Source organism: Mizuhopecten yessoensis, unplaced genomic scaffold (genome assembly GCF_002113885.1).
Source record: "Mizuhopecten yessoensis strain PY_sf001 unplaced genomic scaffold, ASM211388v2 scaffold10591, whole genome shotgun sequence".
NCBI classification, from domain to species: domain Eukaryota; kingdom Metazoa; phylum Mollusca; class Bivalvia; order Pectinida; family Pectinidae; genus Mizuhopecten; species Mizuhopecten yessoensis.
In genome coordinates, this window is record NW_018408623.1 from 800,377 (window position 1) to 828,139 (window position 27,763).

The following is a 27,763-nucleotide window of genomic DNA, read 5'->3' on the forward strand; positions in this document are numbered from 1 at the left end:
AAGTTATCTTTTACATTTTGCAAGCTAAGGTAAGGTTGGTTATGAGATTATTCTTTTGAATGGCTAGACAAATTTCCTAAAATAGTTTTAAGGGATATAATTCTTCATTCATATATCAGGTAAATGTTTAAGAAAGTATATGTCCTTAAGAACCTGTTGCCAGAATTATACAATTATTTAAGGAAAGGGCATTAATAATGTTCATGTAACTTGTGCCCAATCCTTTTGCATTTTTTGGCAATAAAATATGTTTAAACTAAACCAGAATTAAACTTTCTGAGTCTCATGATAAAGTAGCATTTAATATTGGTATTTACACATAGCTATATCATTGGTGTTCATGTAGAGCTGTGATCAACAGTCTGAAGAATAAACAGCTTCTCTGCTGTATATGTGTGTAATTTGAATTTAATGACATGGAATAACAGTTACAGTGTTGTGCAGGTTTAGATGTATATACATGCTAGTATAAATCAAGTGAAAGTTGAACATATACTTCATTAGTCACCTGACCTTTGGTCGTTTTAATGCCGCTGTTAGCCCGCTAAATATGATCTAAGTTGACTGGTTTTGATGAATCCATTTAAAGAACAAGTGAATAGAAATATTTGGATTTTTGTTGTTGCTGCCATCTGTAAGTTTATTTTTGAATAACTCTCAATATACTGACACAAGTATACATTAAAATGTGGTTTTTGGAAATAAAACTGACTAGAATATATTCTTGACTAAAGTTTAAAGCTAACATGTTACAAATTTATAGTATTCAAAGTCTGGTCAACTTTTAAGTAATATATTGCAACACTTTGACTAGATATTTATGAAGATTTAGAAACTGGTAAATTAAACAAGTGTGTGTGGGTTTACAGAGTTCTTTGAAGTAGGTAAACAGGAAATTGTATTTATTTTAAGATAGTTATAGGAACTCATTAACTTTTATAATACTGGTGTCTGAATGACGTTGAGTTGATAATGCTTTGAAGTTTAAACCACAATAGTCACACATAGTAAATGCCAAATGTCTAAGTTCTGGTATGAAACGTTTTCTATGATCTTCAGGAAAACTTAACCTCTATGATGCTGTTTATAATTAAGATAATGGAAAATGATTGAAATCGTTGGTCAAGCCCGAAATAAGAGTATCAACAGAAGTGTTAAGTACAATGCCTGGCAAGGCTTCGTTTGTTTGACCTGTACCCGGCCATCAGTACAATGCCTGGCAAGGCTTGGTTTGTTTGATCTGTACCCGGCCATCAGTACAATGCCTGGCACGGCTTCGTTTGTTTGACCTGTACCCGGCCATCAGTACAATGCCTGGCAAGGCTTGGTTTGTTTGACCTGTACCCGGCCATCAGTACAATGCCTGGCAAGGCTTGGTTTGTTTGACCTGTACCCAGCCATCAGAGATTGTCGACCTGACTTTGTCTGGACAGTATAATCAAGATCAACCATGTCTGGAAGTTATATATCACTACCATGTAACTAATGAAATCACTGAATTCATGGAGTGGAAAATCACTTATAGAACAGCAGCAAATAAAACATAATAGGGCTGTGTTGTTAAAACCTGATCAGGTGTTGTCAGTTTTACAAATAAACACAACAAATGTGTGAACTGATAACTTAAATCATGGAGACGCAACATTACATTGTGATGGTCAAAATGAAGAATACAAATAAAATAAAAAAGACTTTTAAAAATACATGTAAAAATAAATAGTGTTGATAATATATTCCATTAACTGTTTAAGCTAACAAGGCTTTGACTTATCTGGCCCCAGTACATAATGTAGGCCTGTATTTTGTCAGCTAACTAGGCAAGAAGCAGTCATGCAAAGGATATAGATTATTCATAAGTAGTTAATGATATTTTCCACAGATCATTGATTGAGTTAACATGACCTCTTGTGTACTGAAATCTTTTCAGACCATTTGGGAAGAGTTATGACTCAGAAAGTAGATCATACTGTTACAGGACTTTTGACTATTCACAAAAAAAATCAATTAATAACTAATGGAAACTTTGAAAATCTTGCTTTGTGAGAGGACTCTAGATTTAGTAAAACATGCATTTGAATTCCTTTATATTAAGATTTTTTATTTGAAAATATTCCCTGAAGGTTTTTGTGGACTTCTAATGAAATAACATATTCATAAGGACAGAGAGTTTAATTGATGTTTGCTTCAGGTTGCATTACATAGGGGTCCATGTGTATTTCAGCTCACATAGTTGCTCACTTGAGATTAATAGAATCTCTCACCTTTTTGGGGGTGAGATAGGGGAATCTCAACCCGAGGGGGAAGATTCTCAAGTTGCCAAACACGAGGCTTAGTGGAATCTCAACCAAAGAATCTTTCCCTGAGGGTTGAGATTCCACTATCTCAACCACAAGGGGTGATTGATTCTTTTTCTCTTACCCTGTTCTCCCATCTGTCTTCGTCTGTTGTTGTATATCAACATTTTACAATTTCAACTTCTTCCTCAGAACCACAGAACTGATTGGCTTCAAACTTGGTAAAAATGTTTCTTATGATGTTCCGACAAAGTGTTTTTACTTTTCATACCGATCTAAAATTACAAAATGGCCAACATGCTTTAGCCGAGACATTTTCAAATTTTTCATGAAGGGCTAAGTGATTGATTTCAGACTTTGTACAAATGTTTCTTATACGGTCCACAACCAATATTCTTACTTTAGATGCCAATCAAAATATTTAAGATGACTGCCCTAGCCTCTGATTGGCTGAGACATATTCAAATTCTTTTCAGAAACAGCTTCACCGATTGACATTAAACTTGGTACTAATGTTTCTTATATATGTTGTCCCCTTACTTTTGGTGCTGATCTGAAAATTCAAGAAGGCCACCTTAAATAAGCATCTGATTGGCTGAGACACTTTCAATTTTTATGCCCCCGCCATAAAAAAGGGAGGGGGGGGGGCATATAGTGTTGCCCATGTCCGTCCTGTCCTGTCATGTCGCGTCCCGTCAAACATCAAACACTGATACTAATTTCACACGATGACACAGGCAGGGTCTTACAGACATTTTCTAGTTTCTCAAGAATGGCAGCACAAAGTGATTCCATATTTGGTTCAAGTGTTTTTAATGAGATCCCCAAAAAGTGTTCTTACTTTCTGTATTGATCCCAAAATCAAAGATAGCCACCCTAGCGTCTTATTGGCAAAGATATTTTCAACGTCTTCTCTAGAAAGGCTGAAGCAATTGATACCAAATTTGTTACAAATGCTCATTGTGAGGTCCCCAATAAGTGTTCTTTGATTTTCATGACAATTCAAAAATCCACTTTCAACTTCTTTTCAAGAACAGCTGCACCGATTGACTCCGAATTTGTTACAAATGTTTATGAGGTCCTTAACAAGTGTTCTTAATTTAGTGTCGATCAATAAAGTCAAGATGGCTGCTCTTATCTGTAATTGGCTTGGATTTTCTTCCCAAGAATAGCTGTACTGATTGACTCTAAACTTTGTACAAATATTTCTTGTGAGGTGTCCCCAACAAGTGTTCTTAGTCCTTGTGCTGATCCAAAAATCTAGTATATCCACCCTAACGTTTGATTGGCTGAGACTTTTTCAACTTCTTCTCAAGAATGGCAGCACCGCTTGACTCCATATTTGAAACAAATGTTCTTTTAGTGATAGGTCCCTAACAAGTGTTGCCAGGCTACTTTTGTGTGATAGGTCCCTAACAAGTGTTGCCAGGCTACTTTTGTGTGATAGGTCCCTAACAAGTGTTGCCAGGCTACTTTTGTGTGCTGATCCAAAACTCCATTATGACCACCAAGGCCTTTGATTGGCTGACACATTTTTAATTTGAACTCATGTGAGTGTTAAGGCCCCTTTGGCCTCTTGTTTCTTCATGCTGGGATATTTCTGATGTAATCTTGAGCAAAACGTAGATTTCTGTTCTGTGTGAATCATTTTTGTAATTAAATGTTGGACACGCATGTATCTAAATGATCATATCCTAATAAATTCTGACAAAAACATGAAACCCTGTATTTTCTATGTTTGATCCCAGAAATCATTGTCACCATGATAGAGTCACTGAAAACATTTCTACAAGCTTCCAGATATTTATTTTCTATTGATGATTAAGTCATATGGTCTATTCAAAGGTACATAAAGAAACAGGAACCGTTATTTATAAGTGTATGTGATATATAATATCAAGAGAGCAGGCTAGGTGGAAAAGTAATATGCCAAAAACCATATGGGGTCTACAACCTTAAATATTTGAAGAGAGCCAAGTTTTTACTAAGGCTTGTTGCCTAATTTCATTTCAATAAAAGATCTGGTCATTATGTTTCGCAGGCTTTCTAATTTGGTTGCCCCTCCGAGCATGTAGTCCTATTGTTCCGTACCCACTTAGAGATAATTATAGAACTGACGTTCAAAAAAGTGACGCTTGTATAGAGGTAGATAGGTATCGATATAGGCTTGTGTGCGATATATTACACTTGGGGGTGTATATATGTATGAATGGAATTGAAGTGCCCTTTGTTAAAATTCAATTCCTACTCAAACTGTCATCTGAAATTTATAATGAAAGTATTCAGTTGTGTTTCAAAAGGTTTCTGGCTAAAAGTAACTTAATTTATTAAGATTTGAGTTGGAACTTTTCTATTTATAGATTTGTATACATCATAACTTGTTGTGTAACCATAGATATAGTGAATATGTATATTTAAATATATATATACATATTGTGACGATATATCACAAACTTACCAAACCACAAACTAGTAAAGCTGGCTATAAGTGTTTTGAAACTTTGATGCCTTTTAAATTTCTAATGTAAAATGTGGTTGTGGCAATTATTGATGAATGATCAGATCAACAATCTGTGTTTAAAGGTTTTAAGCCTGTATGTTTAAAGGATCGTAATGTCTTAATTTTCATCTAATTAGTCAAGTTGAATATTATCACTTCTGTCCATGAGCATTTTGGTGTGTCTGAAGTGGGACAATATTGAATAAGTTTACGCTAGATCTTATTTCAGACTAAGATGTACATGTTATGACTGAACAACTCTCTGTGATGATAAACAAAAATAAAGGGCCAATACCTTAGTTACATGTACTGGTAGAACTAGGAGTACAGTAGGTTTTCACCCTGTCTGTCCGTCTGTTCATTAATCTCAAACTTCTTGTCAATGCCATAATTAATGTATGGCAGATTGTTTTTTTAACAAAAATCATTGGTAGGTGGACCATGACTGCAAAACTCTGGGGTCCACATTCAAAGGTCAAGGTCACATGCAAGGATGTCAGTTTTGTTTGAGTCATAATTTCTGAACAGATGAATATTTGAACAAAAGATAATAAATTGATGTCTTCAACAACAGCTAAAGAGTGTGTCACATACCAGTCCTGAGTCCATACTCCATAAGGTCAAGGTCACATCAAGCTGTCAGTGGTCATATCATTGTAGTGCTCGGGATTACCATATATGTATCATGACTTATATTTACACTGTGTACGTACATCACATATAAGTCTTGGGTCCATAATACTGATATCTAAGATCAGGGTTACAAGCAAACGCTAAAAATCTAAAATCATTAAAATACTAATCCATATGTCTATAACTTCTTTCTTAATGTTTTAGCGTCATTTTACAAAGCTTCTTAGATGAATATACAACTTTCTTGTCTATTCCGTCTTTGTGTCTGCTCTTGTGAACAGGTATTGATTGTTACGTCATTGGTTTGTGATAGTAACGTCATCAATTTTTGAGAAAACGACGTAATTTTCTCGCACAAACCAATGACGTAACAATCAATACCTGCTCACAAGAGACGATAACTCAATACGCAAAGACGGAATACCCCCAAGGCCAAGGTGACAGCAAGGGATCCAAGCACAAATAATTATAACTTTGATGTTTATATCCAGGGAATAATTACTGTGAACACCCATTCCTACATCAAGGTCAAGGTTACAGCTTATATCATTGTAATGTTAATGTCCAGGTAATATATTTTGCATGGTGTACATATCATTCTAACACTAAGGTCAAGGTTACAGCAAAGGTTAAAGTTCAAATAAATGTTATGCATTTCTGTACCAAAACATCTGAAATTTCATGAATCTGAACATCAGAATGTTTGAATATCACTTAACCAAACTTCATTGTTGGGTGTACATGTATCGTGACTGGACAGTGCACCTCCTACAGCTGTCGTGTTGTCATGACCAGGGTCAAGGTCATGATAAAGTCAAAAGTTCAATAGTTATAATTTTTGTCCAGGTAATGATTAATACTTTATAGATGGATGTTATATAATTTGACAAAATGTTGTGACAGGTCTAGAGGTGTAAGGGACAGTTCTGGAGGTGTAGGGAACAGGTCTAGAGGTGTAGGGGACAGGTCTAGAGGTGATGGGGACAGATCTAGAGGTGTAGGGGACAGAGAGGTGTAGGGGACAGGTCTAGAGGTGTAGGGGACAGAGAGGTGTAGGGGACATAGGGGACAGAGAGGTATAGGGGACAGAGAGGTATAGGGGACAGGTCTAGAGGTATAGGGGACAGAGAGGTGTAGGGGACAGGTCTGGAGGTGTAGGGAACAGGTCTAGAGGTGTAGGGGACAGGTCTAGAGGTGTAGGGGACAGGTCTAGAGGTGTAGGGGACAGGCCTAGAGGTGCAGTACTTCAGTATGCTTGTTATTTGGGATTGTAAATGTATACATACTTCATATTACTCGAAATAGATTGTGTTTATATAAATACAAATTAAAACTTGTTTTAATGTAATTTATGCAGTCAGACTTACATGCTTTTACATAACTATTTTTATTTGCGGAAGGAGGTATGTTGGGGTATGAGTGATGCGGTCCGACAAGTTACATGCGCGCATTGATATGTCGCTATAATTAGATCACTATAAATACAAATGACGCAGCAGCTCCTATTCAGAAGCTGATAAAAGAAAATGGCGGAACAAGGTTCGTACGGTCAAGGTCAATTTTATTTCAACTTGTAAAGTTTTGTATTGTTTTATCTGATCACAGATTTTAGTATATACAAGATAAACTTTACCCACCACCATCCCCTACTTTCCTCCTTTCTTGTTAGAATTTTCTGAATGTGCATGTGTATTGGTGTACAACATTTTCTTATGCGATTGTTAAGAAATGTATCGATGTTATATCATGTATTTGTGTGTAAAAATTATGTATTACAACTAGCATTAATATTGCATCAATTATATTGTGTATGGCGGAATAGGACCCCCATCTAAGACTTTTTGGGTCTATTTATATGACAAAATGTGAACGTCATAACAACCGTCGTTTCTTGTAATAAACGGCCATATTCAATTCAGATTTGGTGTCCTTGTTTTATTTAATTATTTGTCTTACCAGCTTGCCATGGTGGATGTCCTGTATAATGTTATCTACTAGAGTGCCCCCTGTGGATCAAAAGGTGATCCTATCAAACATTTGGCAGTGTCCTTTTTAATATGATCACTGTGGGGTTAAATGGCTGAGGTGTCCACTATGACAAAGTGTCCACCTGCTCATGTACTTGATATATATCATAAGTAAGGTAGAAATTAAATTCACTTAAATTATGACAGGTGCCCTTATTGAAGTGTGTATATGTAGGCCTTATCTGGTTGTATTGTGTTGTTGAGGCTGTCTGTTTACCTACAGTACAATTGTTGTCATCAATTTGAAACCCGCATTGAATACATCAGACTTCACTATTTTAAACATTTGACAAATTTGTCTCTTCGACTTCAATAAGTATTGCTGTTTACTATGTGTCTAAGATGATTTCAGTGGTTTATAGAGGCAATTAATCTCTATAACTTTATTCCAATTTGGCTGTTAGTTAATACATGCACATCTTAGAATAACTATATCATACTGGGTCAGATTTTCCCAGTTTTTTCACTTGAACATATTTTGGGGTTTAAATTTTGTGCAACATAGTTAATCATTATATGCTACTAACATGCATCTAAATGATGGTTCATTCATAACGTTTTTATGTCCATATTTGTTTAGGCCAAAGATACTGCAAAATATAACCTGTGCCAAATATATGCACTGTTATAAGGTACAAAATGTCTTGTCACTGTTGGTGCCACCTGGATATAGTTGGTTTGGTTTGTTTGCGTTTTACGTCCTATTAACAGCTTAGGTCATTTAAGGACGTGCCAGGTTTTGGTGGTGGAGTAAAGCTGGAATATTCAGAGAAAAACCACCAATATACGGCCAGTACCTGGTGACTGCCCCATGTAGGCCTCAATCCCGCTAACAAGTGGTGGAGGGCTAGATATTTCTACTTAAAATGAAAATATAATAAGCAAAACAATAAAAAAAAATATGATAAACTACATGAATCATATTAAATTTTTCATTTTTTTCAGCCTGCATATAGTGAAAAGCCTAAAATATTAGAGCGAGGGTCTTACACACAAGCAGCTCCGATAAAGGAGAAGAAACACTTCCGGAAAGTGAGTGACTCTATCGGCAACAATTACAGTCCGGAGGCACGGCACCTCACAACTTCCTTTATCTACGAGACAACAAAGTTTGGTAAGTATATTACTCGTTTGGAATGTTTACAGTCCTTTAATGTGTAAATCGTTGGGAATTTATTTGGCGTTTATCATTGAAATTACTGCAAAGTTTAACTTGTTTTTTTTTACCCCGCCATCAAATACTGTGATTTGCAAGAACTGAAATTGATGGCCTGCTTTACTCAAAAATAGAAGGTGGTGATATGAAATATTCTACTGGTGATATTTGATTTATATATGTATTATTTAATTTTAACAAAACAGCAAAAAGGATTACGTTTAGTGATATGTTTTTGCTCTTTCTCATCTTGTTTTTCATTTAAGGCATGCTAATGGAAAACATTCATTTCTTTTGAATGAGTTTATATTTTTAGAAGCACAAAGTTTAGAGGGTCATGTTTTTATTTTAAGTGTCAATTAAGTAATTTCATGTAATCTGTGGAAAAGTTTTTCCAAAAGTATTTGCAACAATTTCTTAAATACATGAATTTATATGATTTAGAAAGTAAAATACCACAGAAGACGAGAAAACATCATTAATTGACCAAGTAAAGTTGTTGTTGATGTTTTCAAGTTTTGTAAAAACATCCAATGTTCCTGTTGTGTCAGAAAGTGACGAAGTGTTTTTATTGATCTAGCCTGTATATCAGGGTTAAATGTTTTGAAGGTTATCGTACATTCAACTCGATCAATCTACTAACTATCGGTCAGTGTATCTGTAATGACGTAGTATATGGTATTGACATGCCAATAATCATTACTTTACTCCTAAGTAAACAGAGAAAGCTGCTCTATAAACAAATGTGTGTTTACCTCTCAGTTTAAATTTTGTTCTCAAAATATCTCATTATAACAATAAATGCATTTGAAACCAATGCTACTACTTTGCTAATGTTATTTTGCTTGACATAGTAGAGGATATTTGATTGCTTGAAAGTAAACACTTTTAAAACGTAGTGAAGACCTAACTTGGCTGGAGACTATAAACCAAGGGTGCACCAGGTGCAAAACACAAGCACATATGGAAGTGCACCGGAATGATACAAGTATCTAAATGAGAAAACAGACGTTATTAAAATTGTATTGTGATGTTTTTTATGATTTAAGTATGGTGTTTACAATGCTAACGACAATGGAACATAATCGTGATTATGTTGTGTTCAAGTCATATGTAGCTAGGACACACTAGGAAGCTTGAATTGTTTTAAAAGGTTCATGTGAAGTTTTGCTTCCTATGAAGTGCTCAGCAGTGAGTGGATCAAAGGCCGTATGACATCATCATAGCGTTACTCTCAACAAAATCACAGACAGTAAACTCATTGGCATGCATTTACATGTATACAACTCCATCGAAGGAAATTAAAAACCAACCTCTGTGAGCACACGTATGTATATGTATTACTTTGGCCTTTTCAAATTGAAGGATCGAAGAGGCACTTAGGACTGAATTTTAGTCTTTTTACATTAGACAAGCAAATATTTTTCTTGGGGAAATAGTTTTGTATATTATCATTAATGGACAAGAAACATTGAGTTCAATCAAAACGTAAAGCTGTACCACAAATATAATTTAAATACAGCTAAGAAGCTATGACATATTACCGTGTTTTGTTTAACACTTGGTTTTACAATTAACAGGTAAAACTTTCGTCTCAAATTTGTTTCATCATAAGTTACTTATGTAAGTCACAGTATAAAGAAGAAAACATTTCTGTGAGCAGACTTCTTTCAGCAAAAGGAATTCATAGTTGGAGTACAGGATAAATGTGTTAGCAGTATTAAATAGTCTACGAAGTGTAACATTGGGCGGGTTAATTGAAGAGATATATACATATATCAATTACATATAGTAGAAAAACAACACGGTAAGTGAGTATAAAAATGTTGGGTAAACATGTCTAACTAATTCATGAAGGACAGCGAACAAGTTGTAGGACCAAACTTGAGGTGGTCAGTGTATTGGCCTTGTATTGACCCAATACCAACAGTGTGTACTTATCTTACAGAAGACCAAACACGGACTAGGACGTTTCCTCTTATGTACAAATTAGGTATTGGTTGACTTTCACATAAATAAGGACCTCATGCTGATAAGTCAACATTAATATCACAAACCTACACCTAGGTGTCCTGTGTGGTAGAGACCTCGAGGAGATGTCAACTGACTGCGTTTAGAGGTTCATTTAAGGCTTATATTCCTTATATGTATACTACCTGATTAATGACTTCCAGATGGATTTATAATCTTTCAGAAAAATAGTAATTTTAAGTTTTTGTATCAATATAGGAAAATAGCGATATTTAGTAAAACCTGAAGTAGTCAAATGTCAAAGGTCAACTACAGCTTTTTGATTGACATGTTAATTCACTACTTATCGGTGGAAAATGTTGGTAATGATCATTTGTGCCGATACCCTTTACCTTATTTGAAGCCAGAAGACATGTTTCTCGCCTAATTGGACTGCAAACTTATTTTTTTGATGGCTATATTTAAGATGTATAAATTCAACTTTGTAAAATAAATTGTATTTATGATAAACTATGTTTAGGTACTGGCAAAAATGTATACATTTGAAGTTTTTTTCCTTTTATGACAAAAAATAGATTCTGTAATTTCAATTAAGTATTTAAAATGACAGAATCTTGACATGATTATGTAAATCTTGAATCATGCTGTTCTCCATTTCCTTTTAGAAACATTTGCTGTGAGATAATAATAATTATTGTTATTATCTGAGGTTCTTATATACTGCTTTATCACAACCTAGTTCGTAGGTCGTCTCAAAGCGGTTCATAAATTATTATCCGTGGTTATAGGGCCTTTGCAACCAGCCAATATCTTTCTCAACTCCCTGGGGAGCATACATCCAGAGCTGCCATTTCGACGCTCACAGCTAACATTCTACAATTCTAGCACTACCCAACCACATACTCATTTACAGCTGAGTAGACTGGAACAAGCGAAGTTTAGTATCTTGCTCAAAGATACAACACAGTGCCGTGACGTGAGTCCAACTCTCAACCCTTTGTTCATGAGCCCGGCGCCCTATCACTAGACTACCATGCCTCCTGATATTGAGTTTTTTTTCTAAATACAAAAATGTATACCGTAAAAACCCATGTAATTTGCGCACTTTTTTTCCAGAAATTTAATACCCAAAGTGGGGGGTGCGTAAAATACACAGGTATAGAAAATTTCAAGTTTTTTTCAGGAAAAGATCGACGATTCTGAGAGATCGCCATCTTGGATTATGTCCCTTGGTACACGGAACTCTAAGACAAATGACGATCAACAAATTTATTTATGTCAAACATTAATATAAGATACATAATGTGTTGTTATGTGAGTTTATGTGAAAAGTATTAATAAATAGGTAACCGTTAACAAAAAAGTTTAGCCAAATTCCTATGCCAGAGAATCGCCGATCAACTTACGACATTACGTTTCGACATCTCGATGCGTTTCCCCATACTATAACGAAAATGTAGATGTAAACACGTGATTGATAATAACCTCGTGAATTATTTCAATATTTATCAAATGAAGCATCGTAAAAATAGTCTGCGTTAACTATTTTTTTTCCTTGGAGTAGATTTGAAGAGGATGTATTGATTGTCCACGCTTCTAGTATAAACATATTTTTTATAATCCCTTTTCAGTCAAATCAGTCTGTAGTTATGACAATGCAGTAGGGCTTCGTAATTCACGCCACGTGTTGGTGAGTGAAAAAAACAACAACACGGTTCGTCGATCGCGACTGCAAATCATTTCAATTAGTAGAGCTATTGTTAACGGGTAATCACAGAGATAGTGTTAGCTAATTACTGCATTGTAATTTGTAAAAAATATCGCCAAACCACGGACTTAGATAATATGATTCCGTGGCCAAACTGAACTGTGACATGACCTGGTTTCAAGTGTCGTAACCCAAGCCGCCATGATGAGCCCTTCTCATTGATCGTAATTATGATCAATTAAAGTATCTTATTATGTCTTTCACCAGGAGATATGCATCAGCGGATACTAAACATCGAATTACTTATTAATTGATATGTTTTTGTAAGCAAGTAAATGTTTTATGTAAAATATTGCTAAAATGAATTGATGTATGCCGATATATGCGCACACGTGTGTGTCATGTGTGATCAGATAATTCAAAGAAACCAAGCAACAAAATACACATTTTACGTAGTTTCTTCTTGGTTTTAAATATCATTTTACATCAATGAAAAAAAAATCATAGAAATACATTTTTTAAAAAAATATTCAGAGATCGATTTTTGGAGCATGAACATCGTTTTTTTCCCCAGATTTTTTGGGTGCGCAAAATATTCGAGTAGAAGCTTTTTTCACGATTTTCAGCCTCAAAAAGTACCTGCGCAAATTACACAGGTACGCAATTTACATGGGTTTTTACGGTAGTTGTTTAGAAGAAATATTGATCTACAACATGAATTACAATGAATGTTAATTGTGTTTAAATGGTCATACTGACTGTCTGTGATCTTTCAATGTGTTATTGAATAATATTCTTGTACACATGTAAACAGATTACCCTGAAAAGGGCCATTTCTATCGATACTTCATTTCTTGTATTGAGCATTGCTGTGTGTGCTCTAGGTTTTGTTAGCGATTAAATGATCAGGATGATTTTTGTTAGAGATCATGTTTCTGATCCGCTTTTGAAATTAATTAGAGGATAAAGCCTTTTTATTGAATATTACCACAGGGCTTACAATCGGACAATGCCTTTTGTGTGGTGTGTATAAAAACCATTACATGAAAAACTACATGATTATACAAACTCATTGTTCATTACAGCAAGTACATGTACGCACTTTAAAATTTATAGGTTCCAATAATGGGGACACTAAAAACTTTGTTCAAACAATTCACTTTTTAAATAGCTGACCTTTCATCGGAATGACGTTTACTTGTGACTGTACATGAGGTACGGTTAGACTTCAGTACATCATATGTTTGTCAGCTTAAATTTCATCTAATAGACTTTTAATTTATTGACGGCTTATTTTGACTTTTTTACTTATGAAAAATGGATTTTTGTCTTTAGTACCATGGCAATATAACCTTTCCATGGACTTTTTCACTTTCCTATAGTAAATCGGCTATGTACGCAGGACTTTATAATCACAGTCTGAAAGCTTGTGTGCCAACATGAGGGACTTCTGAGACTAACATGCTGAGTTAAATTACTTCTTATTTGACATATTTACACTGACATGTTGATATCGACAGAATACTTTAATTTTTGTCTTCACAACGGGAAATTGACATAAAATACTACACCTAGTTACCCGTTACATAGTAACACTGGACGACCTACTTGAAACCTTGTCAGAGTTTATTTGTTCGTGATTAATTACCCTTATAATGGCCTGTTTGTGACCCCATCTTGGAGACTCTACTTCTTGTCCTAATATTCAAACCATGAATATTCTTATAATATTGACAGAAGATTAGTTTCGCTTTGATAATCATTGGTATAAATGCCGGATATCATGCCATGAAGCAGTTATTACTTTATATTGAATATGTTATTTTCCAGCTGGCATTTATAATCATTGTGAATGCCAATTGAATGTAGTTCAAAACTTAACTTGCATCTGTGTATAATGGTCCAAAATTTGCACTCTTTTATGTTACAGTTTTACATGAGAGAATTAAAATAAAGGAATTAGGTTAAATCGAACCAGATGAAGTAAATATCTATAAAAATAATCTGTTTTTACCTTGTAGATATTTCAACCTATATATATATTTAAGATCCTATTTGGTTTAGTATATATGGTGCATGCATTATGCATGTTAATGCTTTCTTAACAGGATACAAGATTCATAAAGATTTAAATTTATTTTTGCACACTATGTTAATGTTATGTTTGGATTAGTGCTTTCTTAACAGGAAATTAAACTTCAGACTCTAAATTTTAATCTCGCTACCTTTGCTTGCCAAAACATTTAACTGATCTAGATGTAGATCCGATAATGGCTCACAGAGGTGCTTTGTATATGTAATGGTGTATAATGGTTATTTGACATCCAGGTAATCCTTCATAGACATAATGATTTTGAACACAAGCAAGCATTTCCACCTGCTGCGATTTGAGGAGTGTTTGATAGGTGTCATAGATACATGATGCCTTTAAAAAGGCTTTTTTTTTGTTTAAAGTCAAAATAATGTTGTTTTTTCTACAGACAAATCTAGTTTCTTTTCAGTATTGGTAAAATAAAGAGTTTTTTGTAATCATGAAATATTTTGTTTTTGTGTCCCTAAGATTTTAATGTGATCCCTCAGGCACCAAAACTTTCATAAATACTGACATATGTTCAGTTAGTTTTGTTGTGTTGGGTGACAGATACGATTTGATGTACTATGTACGTTTGTGTGTAAATTGATGTTATTTCCATCTGTTGCTGGTCATGTGTATAATGCATAAAACACAATAATTTCATTTATTGAATACAGAAGTCAAAGAAAGCACAAATGATGTCAAACAGCCACCAGGTAAAATCTGCACTTAATTACAAAGCCATTGTCCCGTAACATGGTGTGTTATCCCTTAAACATTTCTAACATGTAATATATTTGTTTATGTTTTTAAACAGCATTGCTGTTTGTTTTGTTTTGAACTTTGTGCACCAAAAATTTAATTGGTTGGTTTCAAAACGGGTTTAGTTAAACACAACAAAATCCAGTCACGTTTGATATTTTTTCCAGCATTTTGCATGACCACGTATTGAAGATTTAATTGCTAATATCACATATTCAGTGGAACCTTGTAAGGCTAAATAGTGAAATGAAATTTGATATATAAATCACATTTTAGTGATCAGTTCTTCATGAGAAATACATTTCAAAATATTGCCCAGTTTCAAACATCGCCTATAATTATTAGGTCATATGGTACTGTGCAGTTGAATTCTTAATAATAATCTGCAACAGTCAGTTTTTGGATGATGAACTTTTCTGTACCATGTTCAATGATGAACTTTCTGTACCATGCTCAATGATGAACTTTCTGTACGATGCTCAATGATGAACTTTCTGTACCATGCTCAATGATGAACTTTCTGCACCATGCTAAATGATGAACTTTCTGCACCATGTTCAATGATGAACTTTCTGTACCATGCTCAATGATGAGCTTTCTGTACCATGCTCATGCAACCTCACATATCTGTCTGCTGTATTTAGAAACTTGTACTCCTGTTGTTAGAAAAGGGAAGATGATGGGTGAGACTTGTTGAGTCCAGACAAGATTTATTTCACATCTTCAAACATGGGTAGGATATGGAATTTACCAGATGAAAGTGAATATGAATTTTATGGATAAAAGATTGATATTTCATTAGACTTCACATTTGACCTCATCTTTATAACAGCTTGTCTGAATTGATGAAACATCATGTCGCCCTCAAACGCTCAAGTTAAATCCCTGATCATATTTCCCTTATTCGGAGCCTCTCTAGAAATATAGGCAAGAGCCATCACAACCTAGTGCTGAATGACGGAAGCAGATGCAACAATGGCGCGCCAACCTGATCATCTACACTATTGTGTTTAGTTTTGATTTTTTTTTTCTTTCTGTATAATAATATATTTATTACCCTTGCAGTAGGGAATTAATGATTAACTCAGAGAAACAAAGAAACGTGATCCCCTTGCCCGAGTGAAACATGATTAATCGAGGAGAAACAACGAATTGTGAACCCCTTGCCCGAGTGAAACATGATCAATCGAGGAGAAACAACGAATTGTGATCCCCTACAGTATAAGGGCAATACATGTATAACATTCCGATTACATGTATAACATTCCCATTACATGTATACAGCTTTTGAAATCTTAAGTGTAAATGTTCATTTTGAAACACACAGTATATAATTGTGCATATGCCGAATGGATTACAATTGTTCTTTTAGAAGGTTGAATATGATAATATGATAAATGTGTGAAAAATCACTGATAAAGAAGTCTATAAAATTAAGTGAACAGAGAGTGGTTTACAAATGACCTAGATTTTGGTTGGTTTACAAATGACCTAGATTTCAGGTTCCATTTTATATTAATGATAATTTAAGAAGAGTTTTTTTGTGTTTTAATAAGTTGTTCATGACTTGCCAACCCTTCCTATTCGTAAAAGCCTCTGATATTTTGTTTGATGTTTGAAATCACCACAATTTCCTAGGCTTCACCATTTGCTCAAATTTCATTATATGGAACAGAGCTGAAACTGAGGCTTTTGACTCCATTTTTGTCAAATGAGGATCACTGTTAGTACCATTTTTAGATTTGGTCACAAATTGGTTTTTCTCCCACAAAAAATTTGGAAAGGTTGGCAAGTATGACATTGTTCTATTAAAGGTGTTTTAAATTAATTATTGCACTTTTTGGAGTTTGATGTGAAAGAAATGAATTAATAAACATGATTGAGTTGATTTCTGATCAGAGTAATTAATTTAAATGCATGCATTAATATATAGATATATTTACATCATTGGTTGGAATTAAGTTATGACAGAAATATACTCTTTTATACATGTATAATAAAGATCCGGAAATCCCACCCTCGGGATATGAATTCAGATTAAAATGTACCCTCAGGTTTTATATGTGCATCAATTTATAACCTCTCAGGTAGAATTTCCTTATCTTACACCCACACATAAGTATAATTCTCCCATACTTACAGGTGCAGTCCAATGTATACATGGACAAATATTAATCTGTCGTTACCTACCCTAGGGAATACAGCTTACACGTACCTATATTATGGAAACGTGAACAGTCGCAACAGAATCGTCTCATCATTTATGCAGCCTTATCCATATCGTATAGAAAGGTGTCATCAGTTTTGCTACAAGTTTCGTGTGTCATTGATAATCGTGTGATGCACTGGGTACACTATTACAACTTGGGAGTATTTTTATTACGGTAGGAAAATGTGATAGAAAAATAATAAAAATTAGCAACATGTGCCGTTAAACCTCAGAAACTTTACCGCCATGTTGAGATTTCTCTGTCAGGAATCATTGGTTCTATATTTATTGCTAGTGAGGGTGATTCCCTGCATCCTCCATAATAAATAGCTTATGTACAAGATATCTCATGAACCCTTGAACACATCTATTTTATATTTACACAAAAAGTCTGGAAAGATATATTAAGTTCTATATCTGCGATCATTGGTCAATATAAAAGGGTCAAGGGTCACAATCAAAGATAACTCTTTTACCCCTTAATTCTGAAGTAAAAAACTTGTGTACAAGATATCTCATGAACCCCAGCCCCCCAAACAAATTTAGTGTATATTTACAAGATAGCATGGTAACATTGAGTTCTATACTTATGAACATTCTGGTTGTCATAGGTTAGTGTTAAAGGGTCAAAGGTCACAGTCAAATTTAACCCTTTACAACCTCTGAAGTAGAATGCTTGTGTACAAGATCCACTAAATAGTTTTTGTTTATGTTTACAACATGATATCGTAATATTGAGTTCTACAATTGATTATATCTTGATGGTCATTGGTCAAGGTGAAAGAGTCAAAGGTCATGGGAAAACATCTGTCAATATTTCTATAGACATTACACCGGAGCAAGACTAGTAGAGAGTAAGGAAGATTTAAATAATTGGTACATATTATTGCTCTCCTGCGGCTAAACTTTCCTCATTCCATTCCTCCCTGTTGTGTTCTCGTTTCATGGTATTTAGGTCGTGGGAGTGAGAATTGATATTTGGCCCCAACAGATACCGGTTACACCTGTACAGCCATTTTCTCATTTACAGGTATATAACTTGTCGAGACAGTATTGGAAAACCAAACAGATATTATAAATACACTGTCAGAATTGTCAATAAAGATCAATCTTGTCAAGGATTCAACACCATTGATTTGATTGTATGATAAATAATTTAGGCTTTACAACAAAGTACGGCCCATTTGTTTTGGTGATCGGGTAGAACTTTGGTTTGGGTTAGGAACGGGACAGATCTAAGTACCTTAATTAGAACTGATTGATTTATCACTTCAATTCTATACACCCTTCCTTGTCAAACATTGATGAAACGTATACTGGTTATAAAATTGTTTACAGTTATATCATATTTTTTTTAAATGATTGATTTCTGTTATAAATGGATTTTTTTGGCCCATGCTTTAAATTTGCTCCCATTTCCCTTTTTTCTTTAATGGTTGACCTTTAACCTTTAATAGTTCTTTAATGTATGTTAATATACACTTTTACAATGAATTTGCAATTTGATTGAATATTTCTGTTATGAAGTACAAATATTTATTATAAATAGTTAAACATATTTTTACATTTTTGTTATAACAGTTCAATAGCTTTTAAAAATAACATCTTTATATATTTTTTTTATAACATTTTGATAGATTTTATGAATTCTGAGACATATTGCTATAAAGATGTTTTTTGGACTTACATAATGGAGAATAGACTTCAGTTGTCACAATCCTACACTGCTACCTATATTATATAATAAATACCCGTACCCGTAATCTTTGTGCTTGTATTACGGCTCTACTGGTGTAACTCCCGCGGTATAATTCGTGCCAGGATTTCACTCCAATTATAGCTGTAGCAGAATATCTATTATCTTTTTCGTTCAGAAATACAGAATACCTATGATCTACTTCTCTTTCATGTTTAATACCTTGCTGAACTTCAACGCTAACAAATCTGATAAATATCCATATTAGTATTCAATATAAAAACGGATCAGAACTTTCTGTATGTCATTATGCCTGGTAATTGGTCGGTGATTCAACAGATTGCTGTAAAGGTTGTGTTCCGTAGGATACCAAACCTGATCCATTGACACGTGTATTTCTGTATATACAGTTTTGTAGCCCTTAGCTCTCCTTAATGGGTTTGTTAGGTACGGTTACATGTCTTTTATTATGTTTTTTTCCTCAACATACGACACGTATTTATGAGAAGCTTGTGTTACAAGGTACAGAAAAGCTCCATCACACCTTGAGTTAACATACAAGTCTCAACGTCTACAGGAGTTCATCTGGAACAGCTTTTCTACAATCAATACCATTATTGAAAGGGGCTTTGTTTATACTATAATGTGATAAACACATAAAAAATGACTTGATAGTTGATCCCCTGGTCTGAAGGACAAACGGGAGCTTAGGCTGTACTGTATATATATACATACATCCTCTCTCCATTCATCAACAATTTCTTCAAACAATTTCTACTTTCAAACTGTTTAACAGAATTTCACCGGAATGGAAGCACAATGAAGTGGCTGAACCCCCAACCCCATTTTGCCTTTTTTGACTGCCCCGTCCTTGGAGACTTAGTCCCTTGGTCATAACATGGATATAATAGTTAAGATCCCCACCCTATAATTATAATCATACATACATTTTTCAAGTAAAAATAGATGAATTCACATATGCTACCAGTCTTGGCCCATTAGGGTCCAGCACCGATCCTGGAGTTGTTTTTTATGCCCCCGCCATAAAATGGGGGGGCATATAGTGTTACCCTTGTCCGTCCTGTCCCGTCCCGTCCCGTCCCGTCCCGATTCAATGTAAACACTTAGCAACTTCATTCTTTGACAGATTTTGGTCAAACTTTATTCAAAGGTCAAGTATGAGTATACTTTGGACATCGTTGTATTTCAGGGATCCAAGGTCAAGGCCAAGGTCACACTTGCTATATATAGAAAAACATCAGCTGATTCAATTTAAACACTTAGTAACTTCATTCTTTCATGGATTTTGGTCAAACTTTATGCAAAGGTCAAGTATGAGTATACTTTGGACATTGTTGTGTTTCAGGGTTCCAAGGTCAAGGCCAAGGTCACTGTTGCTATATATAGAAAATCATCTACTGATTCAATATAAACGCTTAGCAACTTCATTCAATATGTTATGTAGATGATAATAACATACAGAAAAAACATATGAATATTAAAATCAACTTTGTGTAGTGTAGTACCTTGTGTGTGTGCATGTTTCAGGGTATCAAGATCAAAGTGGTTGTAACATTTTATAGAACACTGAAACTAATTTCACATGGCAGCGGGGGCATTTATGTCTTGCAGACCTTTTTTAATTTTTTTTTATATTTCTTAGAATGAGAATGTTTTGCCATTATAACTAAGATATCCAGGTGAGCAATACAGGCCCTCTTGGTCTCTTGTTCAACATTTCTCTTCTGTACATTGTCTCTAGTCCTTATTGGTGAAACTGGTGAGGTTTAGGGTCATCAACTCCCTATTGGCTAAACTTTGGTTTGTGGTGTGGGCTTAGGTCCACCTTGACTTAAGTTTTTTGTAGAAACTTCATATCTGGATCATGACCGAATAATGTTCCGTGTACCGATCTCAAGTCACAACTCCAGTGGCCGAGGTCACAGCAGTTTGTTAAAGGTCAACTTAATATATATGCCTGTCAGGGTTATAACATCAGAACAACTGAATAATATTTGATGCATCTATTGTAACATGAGATGGTGTAAAATACAAGACATTTACATGTATTGCTTTGTAACATTTTAATGTGTTATTTTTTGTTAAAAGGTTAACTTGATACATGATGTATATGTAAAATTGTCACTTATTACTAAATTTCAAGACAGAATTGTTTAGATTTATACATTTCGAAATGCACTGTGTCTGAAAAATAACCAACAACCAATAGAAAATCAATTTGTCATTAGCTCTCTTCAAGGGGAATGTTTTATGAAAAAGCAAAAATATTGTCATTTTGTAAGCTTAAGTTGATGTCTTTAACTCTGACCAGGTCTGTGGATGGTATCCCATAGAACACGTACAGGTAAAATGGTTTGTGTCTGCTAACAATGTTCTTAAAACTAGCGTAAAGTGGTTTGTGTCTGCTAACAATGTTCTTAAGACTAGCCATGTATAATGGTTTACCTATATGTGCAATATATATATTTGTGTGACAGTAGCTGTTAGAGCTAATTAGATTTCCACTGATACTGCTAGAATGGACTCTGTCTTTCTGACTGCACACCAACCCCTCAGTAGGTCTACTCATCCATACAGGTCCTCTTTGTCAGAGGCATATCTAATATACTTGGTCACTTACAGTTGCCAAGATTTATATGCGAATTACTTTTGAGAGTGCTGAATGTCATATATGTTGTCAACTTTGAACTACAATCGCAAAAATTTGTTAGCAGTTTTTGTGTTGGCAAAATGTCACCAATGTTTGGTCTGGGTATCCACAATTATTTACAGAGTTATAGCCCCTTTTTTCAGTTTTGATACAGAACTTTGTCCAGAGGTGGGGAACTATGGAATGCTTGTAACACATTGCCTTGTTTTTCTAGGTTTTGCCTGGAAAAGTTAATATCCATTTTTATCAAAGATTTTTGATTGAATCATTTCTATTGAAATTGAAATTAAACAACACATGCATAAACATAAAGTGAGTCAGATTGATCAAGTTGCACTTATGGTTGGTCAAAGAGAATTCGCTGTAGTTAAATTTTTGCCTTTTTTACTAGGTTAATATCAAACAAAATTCTGAACTTATTTTTTTAGAAAGGACAACCTGACAGCTACACACAGTTACACACAGTTACCGGTAACAGCTACACACAGCTACACACAGTTAACCATTTTATACTTCAAATGTTTGTTCAGCATAATTTTGTCATTATGAAAGGGCGTGCCTGTATAACAAGAAAGAATACAAATAGAGAATTTTGGTCAAAAAGAAAGGAAAAAAGAACCTTGAGATGAATTGGCAGTAGGGAATGGGAAACGATAGGATGTGTCTTACTCATGTTTTACTTCGTTTCCCTGGTCAACAGTAACCAGCCAGAAAACATTGTGGTACCGGTTATTGTCAATATTCACACAATATTTATATACTCAAATATGAAAAACATAATTATTGATATTAAAAAAGATAAAGGTTGATGATTTGTTGAGTTGTATCCATGTCTAATCATTTTAGAATGCTAGTGTATTTAAAGATACTTGCTAAGGAAGCAATGTTAGTAATAAAAGCATGTACCAATGAAATTGTTTATTCCAACATTTATTTGAGCCATTGACGTCTACAAAATCCCAGGGAGAATTAAACGATTTGTGTGGGGCTTGGAGGGTTTATCTAGGAGGCTTGTTTGCTGCAGGCAGATTAAGTGTTAATATTAGGTTAGTTTTGTTGACTAAAGTTGAGTGCTGATAAAATATTTATACTGCTACCTTGATCAGAGAGTAGTGGACAATGTATTGTGGGAGCTGTAGATATTTGTTGTTTAACATCATCTTATTTTCTTGCAGCAAACATACTTGTGCATTGATTAATTGATTACAGAGATGTGATGTTTCTATGATGTTTGAAATGATAATAATGGGATATTTTTGTATGAATGTTTATTAACATATGCAGGTAATAATCAATACTTGAATTTTATTGATTAATTTTGATCTTTTGTCTTAAATGTTTATAAAAAGACTATGTCCCTTGTTCTTTCCTAAAAGAAAATGAAATAGTTAAAAATGTTTTCACCTTAATTGTTCCATTAGAGAAAGTAGAGGAAGATCTCCTAAGAACCAACATTCAATAAGTCAACATGTATATTTTTAGGTCATCGTCTCATTTTTAGGAGGATACCTTGTGGTGTAAAGAGCCCTTTTTAAAAAAGATTGTAAATAAATATATAAAAAAGAATTAGCAACTCCTGAAGACTGCAGGTTTCCATAAAGAATATTCTTCTGTTGTGTAATTTCAGGTCAGAAAGAAAAAATCTTTCTGGAAACTATTTATGTTTGTTTTGATCTTAACTGTACCTCAAAGGCTGTTTTCAATGAAAATAATAAGAAAATAAGATTTGTTCAATGTATTAAAATTTTCATATCAATTTTTTTCTTAAAACATGCCCATTAAGGGTCCTTGTACCACTTCCAATAACTGTAACTAAGTGTTGGAAACTGTTTTTTCCGGCATGACTTTAGCTTTGATAAATCATTTCTGAAAAGAAAACTACAGTTTGCGGGACTAATAAACAAAATATAATCAACAACAGTGTTCGGAGTGTAAAATTAAATGCGGGGTTAGACCAAGAATCGAACCCTGGACTCCATTCTGTTATACTTTCTTTGTAGCTGAATGAGCTTACCTGGTCAACGTAAGTTTACTACCCCAAATATGTGCTACAGTTATATTCAAATGGAAGTTAAAAGGAGGTTACTGTATATAGGAAAAACCTGATGCATTGGGACAGGGATCCTTAAGACAGTTTTTGATTTATTTCCCCTGGACGGTCTTTATTGGAAGGTTTGCCTGTTGATTACAATGTTACCTGAATGCAGTCTAAAATAGAGACTTTATAGGAAGGTTTACCTGTTGATTACAATGTTACCTGTATGCGGTCTAAAATAGAGACTGATACAAGTTTACCTTTGTGTGTCATACCTGTGGATGAAGAAGAGGCTGTGGTCTGTACTAATATTTGTCAAAATGAAAGTAAATATAGTGATGGATTAATGAGATACAGTAAACATGCTCTTCTGATGTCAATAGTGTCCAATTATTGATCATACTCTAATTACGTCCGTGGCCACGTTAACAAGGAAATATTGGTAGCAAATTGATTCCAACAACATTAAAACAAATAAAATATTCTATAAAGCTAATATTTATAATATTGTTGACTGGAGAGCGCTGCTGGGGTTACAAGTATGTTTACAATCTTCCTTAATACACCAATAGAAAACCAGGAAATGTCCGATTGATTCACTAATAATCAAAATATGTACTGCAGAAAAACATTCCTAATATAAAGGCCCAAGTTTAATTTGATGCCTTGCTAACCACCAACATATTTCAAAGTCTCTTGTTTACCATACAGTTTCTCCTTGTCTCTTTTGATGTAATGCCATATCCATTTATAACTCAAACATTTCTCTGAAAAAATAGTGGCAATATAACAATGTTTTATTGTATTTTTCAGTGATAATTTTTTAGTTTGCAGGATAAAATTGGCATAATTACTTCCAACATCCTAGCAAGATTACTGTTTTCAATGAATAGCCCTTACCTGAGTATGATTTATCTTCTATATAGATTACACGACTGAGGAGAATTTCTTCCTGTCCCTGAAGACGAGAATCACGTCCCCTAGTGAAATACGTCGCCTGGCAACCCTTGCGACCCCACGCACTGTGTAAGTAACAATAAGGTGCTCGGTTGCCGAATCTACTATAAAATACTAGTGTTAGGTTTAGAAATTAGATTATTCAGACAAAGTTAATGAACTGCAGCTACCTTTTATGGTAAATGGTTTGGAACCTTGCTAATGTAAAAGTGGAAATTCTCGTCTTAAAAAAAAATCCTGCTATGACTCCTTAAACTGAGCGTGGTGTTGTAATTATTCGTGTTGGCAGTGGTTCTTTGATTTATATATTCTTTATACCTAGAATCTGTTTATTTCCTTTGAGGATATTTTCCTGCTAATTTATTGACCACGAAAAAAAGGTGAGCGTTTCCTCACTGCTATAATTTCTAATTTTACTGTAGTTTATTTGTCACATAAAAACCTATGATTCTGCTGAAACTTATCGAACCAGCTTGTCTGTAGTTCATCATTTATGAAAATGAAAAATGAACAACATTTAACATTGCTTTGTGTTTAGAATACCTGTAGACCAGATGTGAAATTTAAAGGCCGTTGTTAAAAACTGATATAAAGTAAATTTCTGTTTCAGAACCAATGGCTACTTTGATACAAGTAAACAGAACGCTGACTTCTTGAGACATTCAGCGAATTATAGAACACTGTCCCACCGAGCTCAAAATGGTGCTATCCCAGAAAACGGGTTTCAGACTGTGCTGCCACCTATCACCGGGCACAACGGTCAGAGTGACACGGACTACAGCAGCTACGCCAATGGTGAGTTTGTCGTACTGTTTAGCTTTAAGCTTGTCTCCCCTAACACTCCTCTTCAGATAGAAAACATGTCATATTCTGGCTTAGAAAAATAGGTAATTAACATGTTATATTTAGACTCAGAATAATAGAGATATCTTTGAATTTCCAATTTGGTTGTTTTCTCATTCACTGATAGCACCTAGGTGTACATGCACTTAAAGTGTAGCCAAATCTCCGTTACCTCAAAAACATTTCACTGGTTGTGCTATATGAACCTGAAGAATGTATCAAAGGGGTCTGTGTACTGGGTACATTTGTATATCAAAAAGTTGTGTGATGGTGCTATGTAATGATATGGAATTGTAGTTAATTGTATTGTGGTAAGATGGTGATTCCTCTGCCTTCTAAGAGAGTATATTGAGTATGATTACTCTATAATATAGAAGATTGTGTGTATCCAATCATCAACCTTTTAAATTGAGGTCAAATCAATGATTTATCAACCCGAGAAAGTTAACATATCTAGATATTAACGAATCGACACAGAACCAAAATCAAGGTTAATGAATGCTTCATTATATGACGTTCATACTGTCATTGAGAATGGTCCATACCTTACTTCACTGAAATCAATCTATGGGCTTCTCAGATGTATTGATCCAGATAGGAATTCTCTTTGTGTCAGTTTTAGGTACTTTAACTGGAGATGTTGGACATTTACCTCCATGGAACATCTAAGGTCAACATAACATGGTAGCCAAAATAGAAATATAGGAGTCGTCCAATCAGTGAGAAGATAACAATACCAGTCATATAATAGATTATATATTGAACACCGATCCAATGTCTAGAGTTACCTGATATTCCTATACCTGTATAAAAACCTACTTCAGTATAATTGTTACAGCATTTCTTAAAAACCCATGTTTTCACATTAAACAGGCATACAGTTTGAAAACGATTGTAAATATTTATATTCTGTAGACAGTGGCGGAAGTTTGTTTACATAAGCTCAAATATAGTCTTACTGAATATAACTTGCGTACAAAGTACTATAGTTCCTGGCATGCTGAGATTGAACCTTCGTACTTAGTGTTTACCTACGAGTCTTTACATTGACTTCCCCTTTGATGGCTCTCGTCACAATTAAAATGTTTTACAATTAATCGCAAGTTCCATTTTTTTGAGGAGCCAAAAGCCAAAGTGAGTCTGTATGCTATCTGAATTGACTAGCTTGTGACCTTGTGTTCTTGTAAAGGATCTTGTATGGGATCACAAGTTCCATTTTTTTGAGGAGCCAAAAGCCAAAGTGAGTCTGTATGCTATCGGAATTGACTAGCTTGTGACCTTGTGTTCTTGTAAAGGATCTTGTATGGGATCACAAGTTTAATTTTTTTAGAAGCTAAAAACCAAAAAGGGTCTGTATGCTATCGGAATCGACTAGTTCGTGACCTTGTATTCTTGTATAGGTTCGTTTGAATTCATTACAGTGTCAATGGGCCACGTTTCCACACATTAACAGGAAGTTCAGGTTTCCCCGGAGTGCTCTTTTTGATAGTTTATACATAACTAAAAGAATCAAGGAAACAGTTAAGATGTTTATTAACGATAGTCCGAAGACTATAAACCACAAACGAAATATAAACCTTATTTCTTTGGCGTACATGGGGCTACTCACTCATTAACCAAAATAACAATAGGCTTGACTCTGAGAAAAAACAGAGAAGCACTGTGCAGTAACATGCTAAATCAGCTTGACTCTGACTTTATGAGAAGTAAGCTTGACTCGGTAGACCCTGGAGAAGCAACGTGACTCGAAAAATCAGAGAAGCTATGATAATGGTAATATTCAGCTTGAGATGGAATCTGGTCCATTCCATGTGTGGGTATGCACGATAAAAAATGAGTTTGAGACTGAAATAATATGGCAAAAAAAAAGACTGACCACTACCGCACAAGGCTAGCAACTGAAGCTGACCAATACCAACACCCCTCTAAGACATAATTGCTGATTGGTCAATACGCCAACAGCCCAGCTCATTTACATATTATACACTACATATATACTACTGCTAAACATCGCTACACAACATAAGTGTAAAACAACTTAATTACTACTAGGCGACTATAGCTATATCTATAAGCAGAATAAAATAAACTTAAAATAAATGGGAGATGAAAAAGGGCTGAAATAGTTGATTTCAACCTGTCTGTATAAATTTAAAATATTGATAAATAAAGTGAACATGATATTTATTGATGATATCCTGTAAACTCCTGTTAGCATGTTTTGCTA

General features: G+C 34.5%; 1 protein-coding gene across 5 annotated transcripts in view; it reads left to right on the forward strand.

Annotated features, from left to right (window-relative positions):
- Nucleotides 1-27,763, forward strand: part of LOC110461245 (dynein heavy chain 3, axonemal-like) — a 165,415-nt gene that overhangs the window by 21,437 nt on the left and 116,215 nt on the right. For all 5 annotated transcript variants that reach the window (XM_021514644.1, XM_021514645.1, XM_021514646.1 and 2 more), the window contains exons 3-5: nucleotides 8,400-8,568; nucleotides 24,663-24,762; nucleotides 25,304-25,488. In XM_021514644.1, coding sequence (XP_021370319.1) covers nucleotides 8,400-8,568; nucleotides 24,663-24,762; nucleotides 25,304-25,488 — 454 coding nt within the window. The remainder of the gene's footprint in view (nucleotides 1-8,399; nucleotides 8,569-24,662; nucleotides 24,763-25,303; nucleotides 25,489-27,763) is intronic.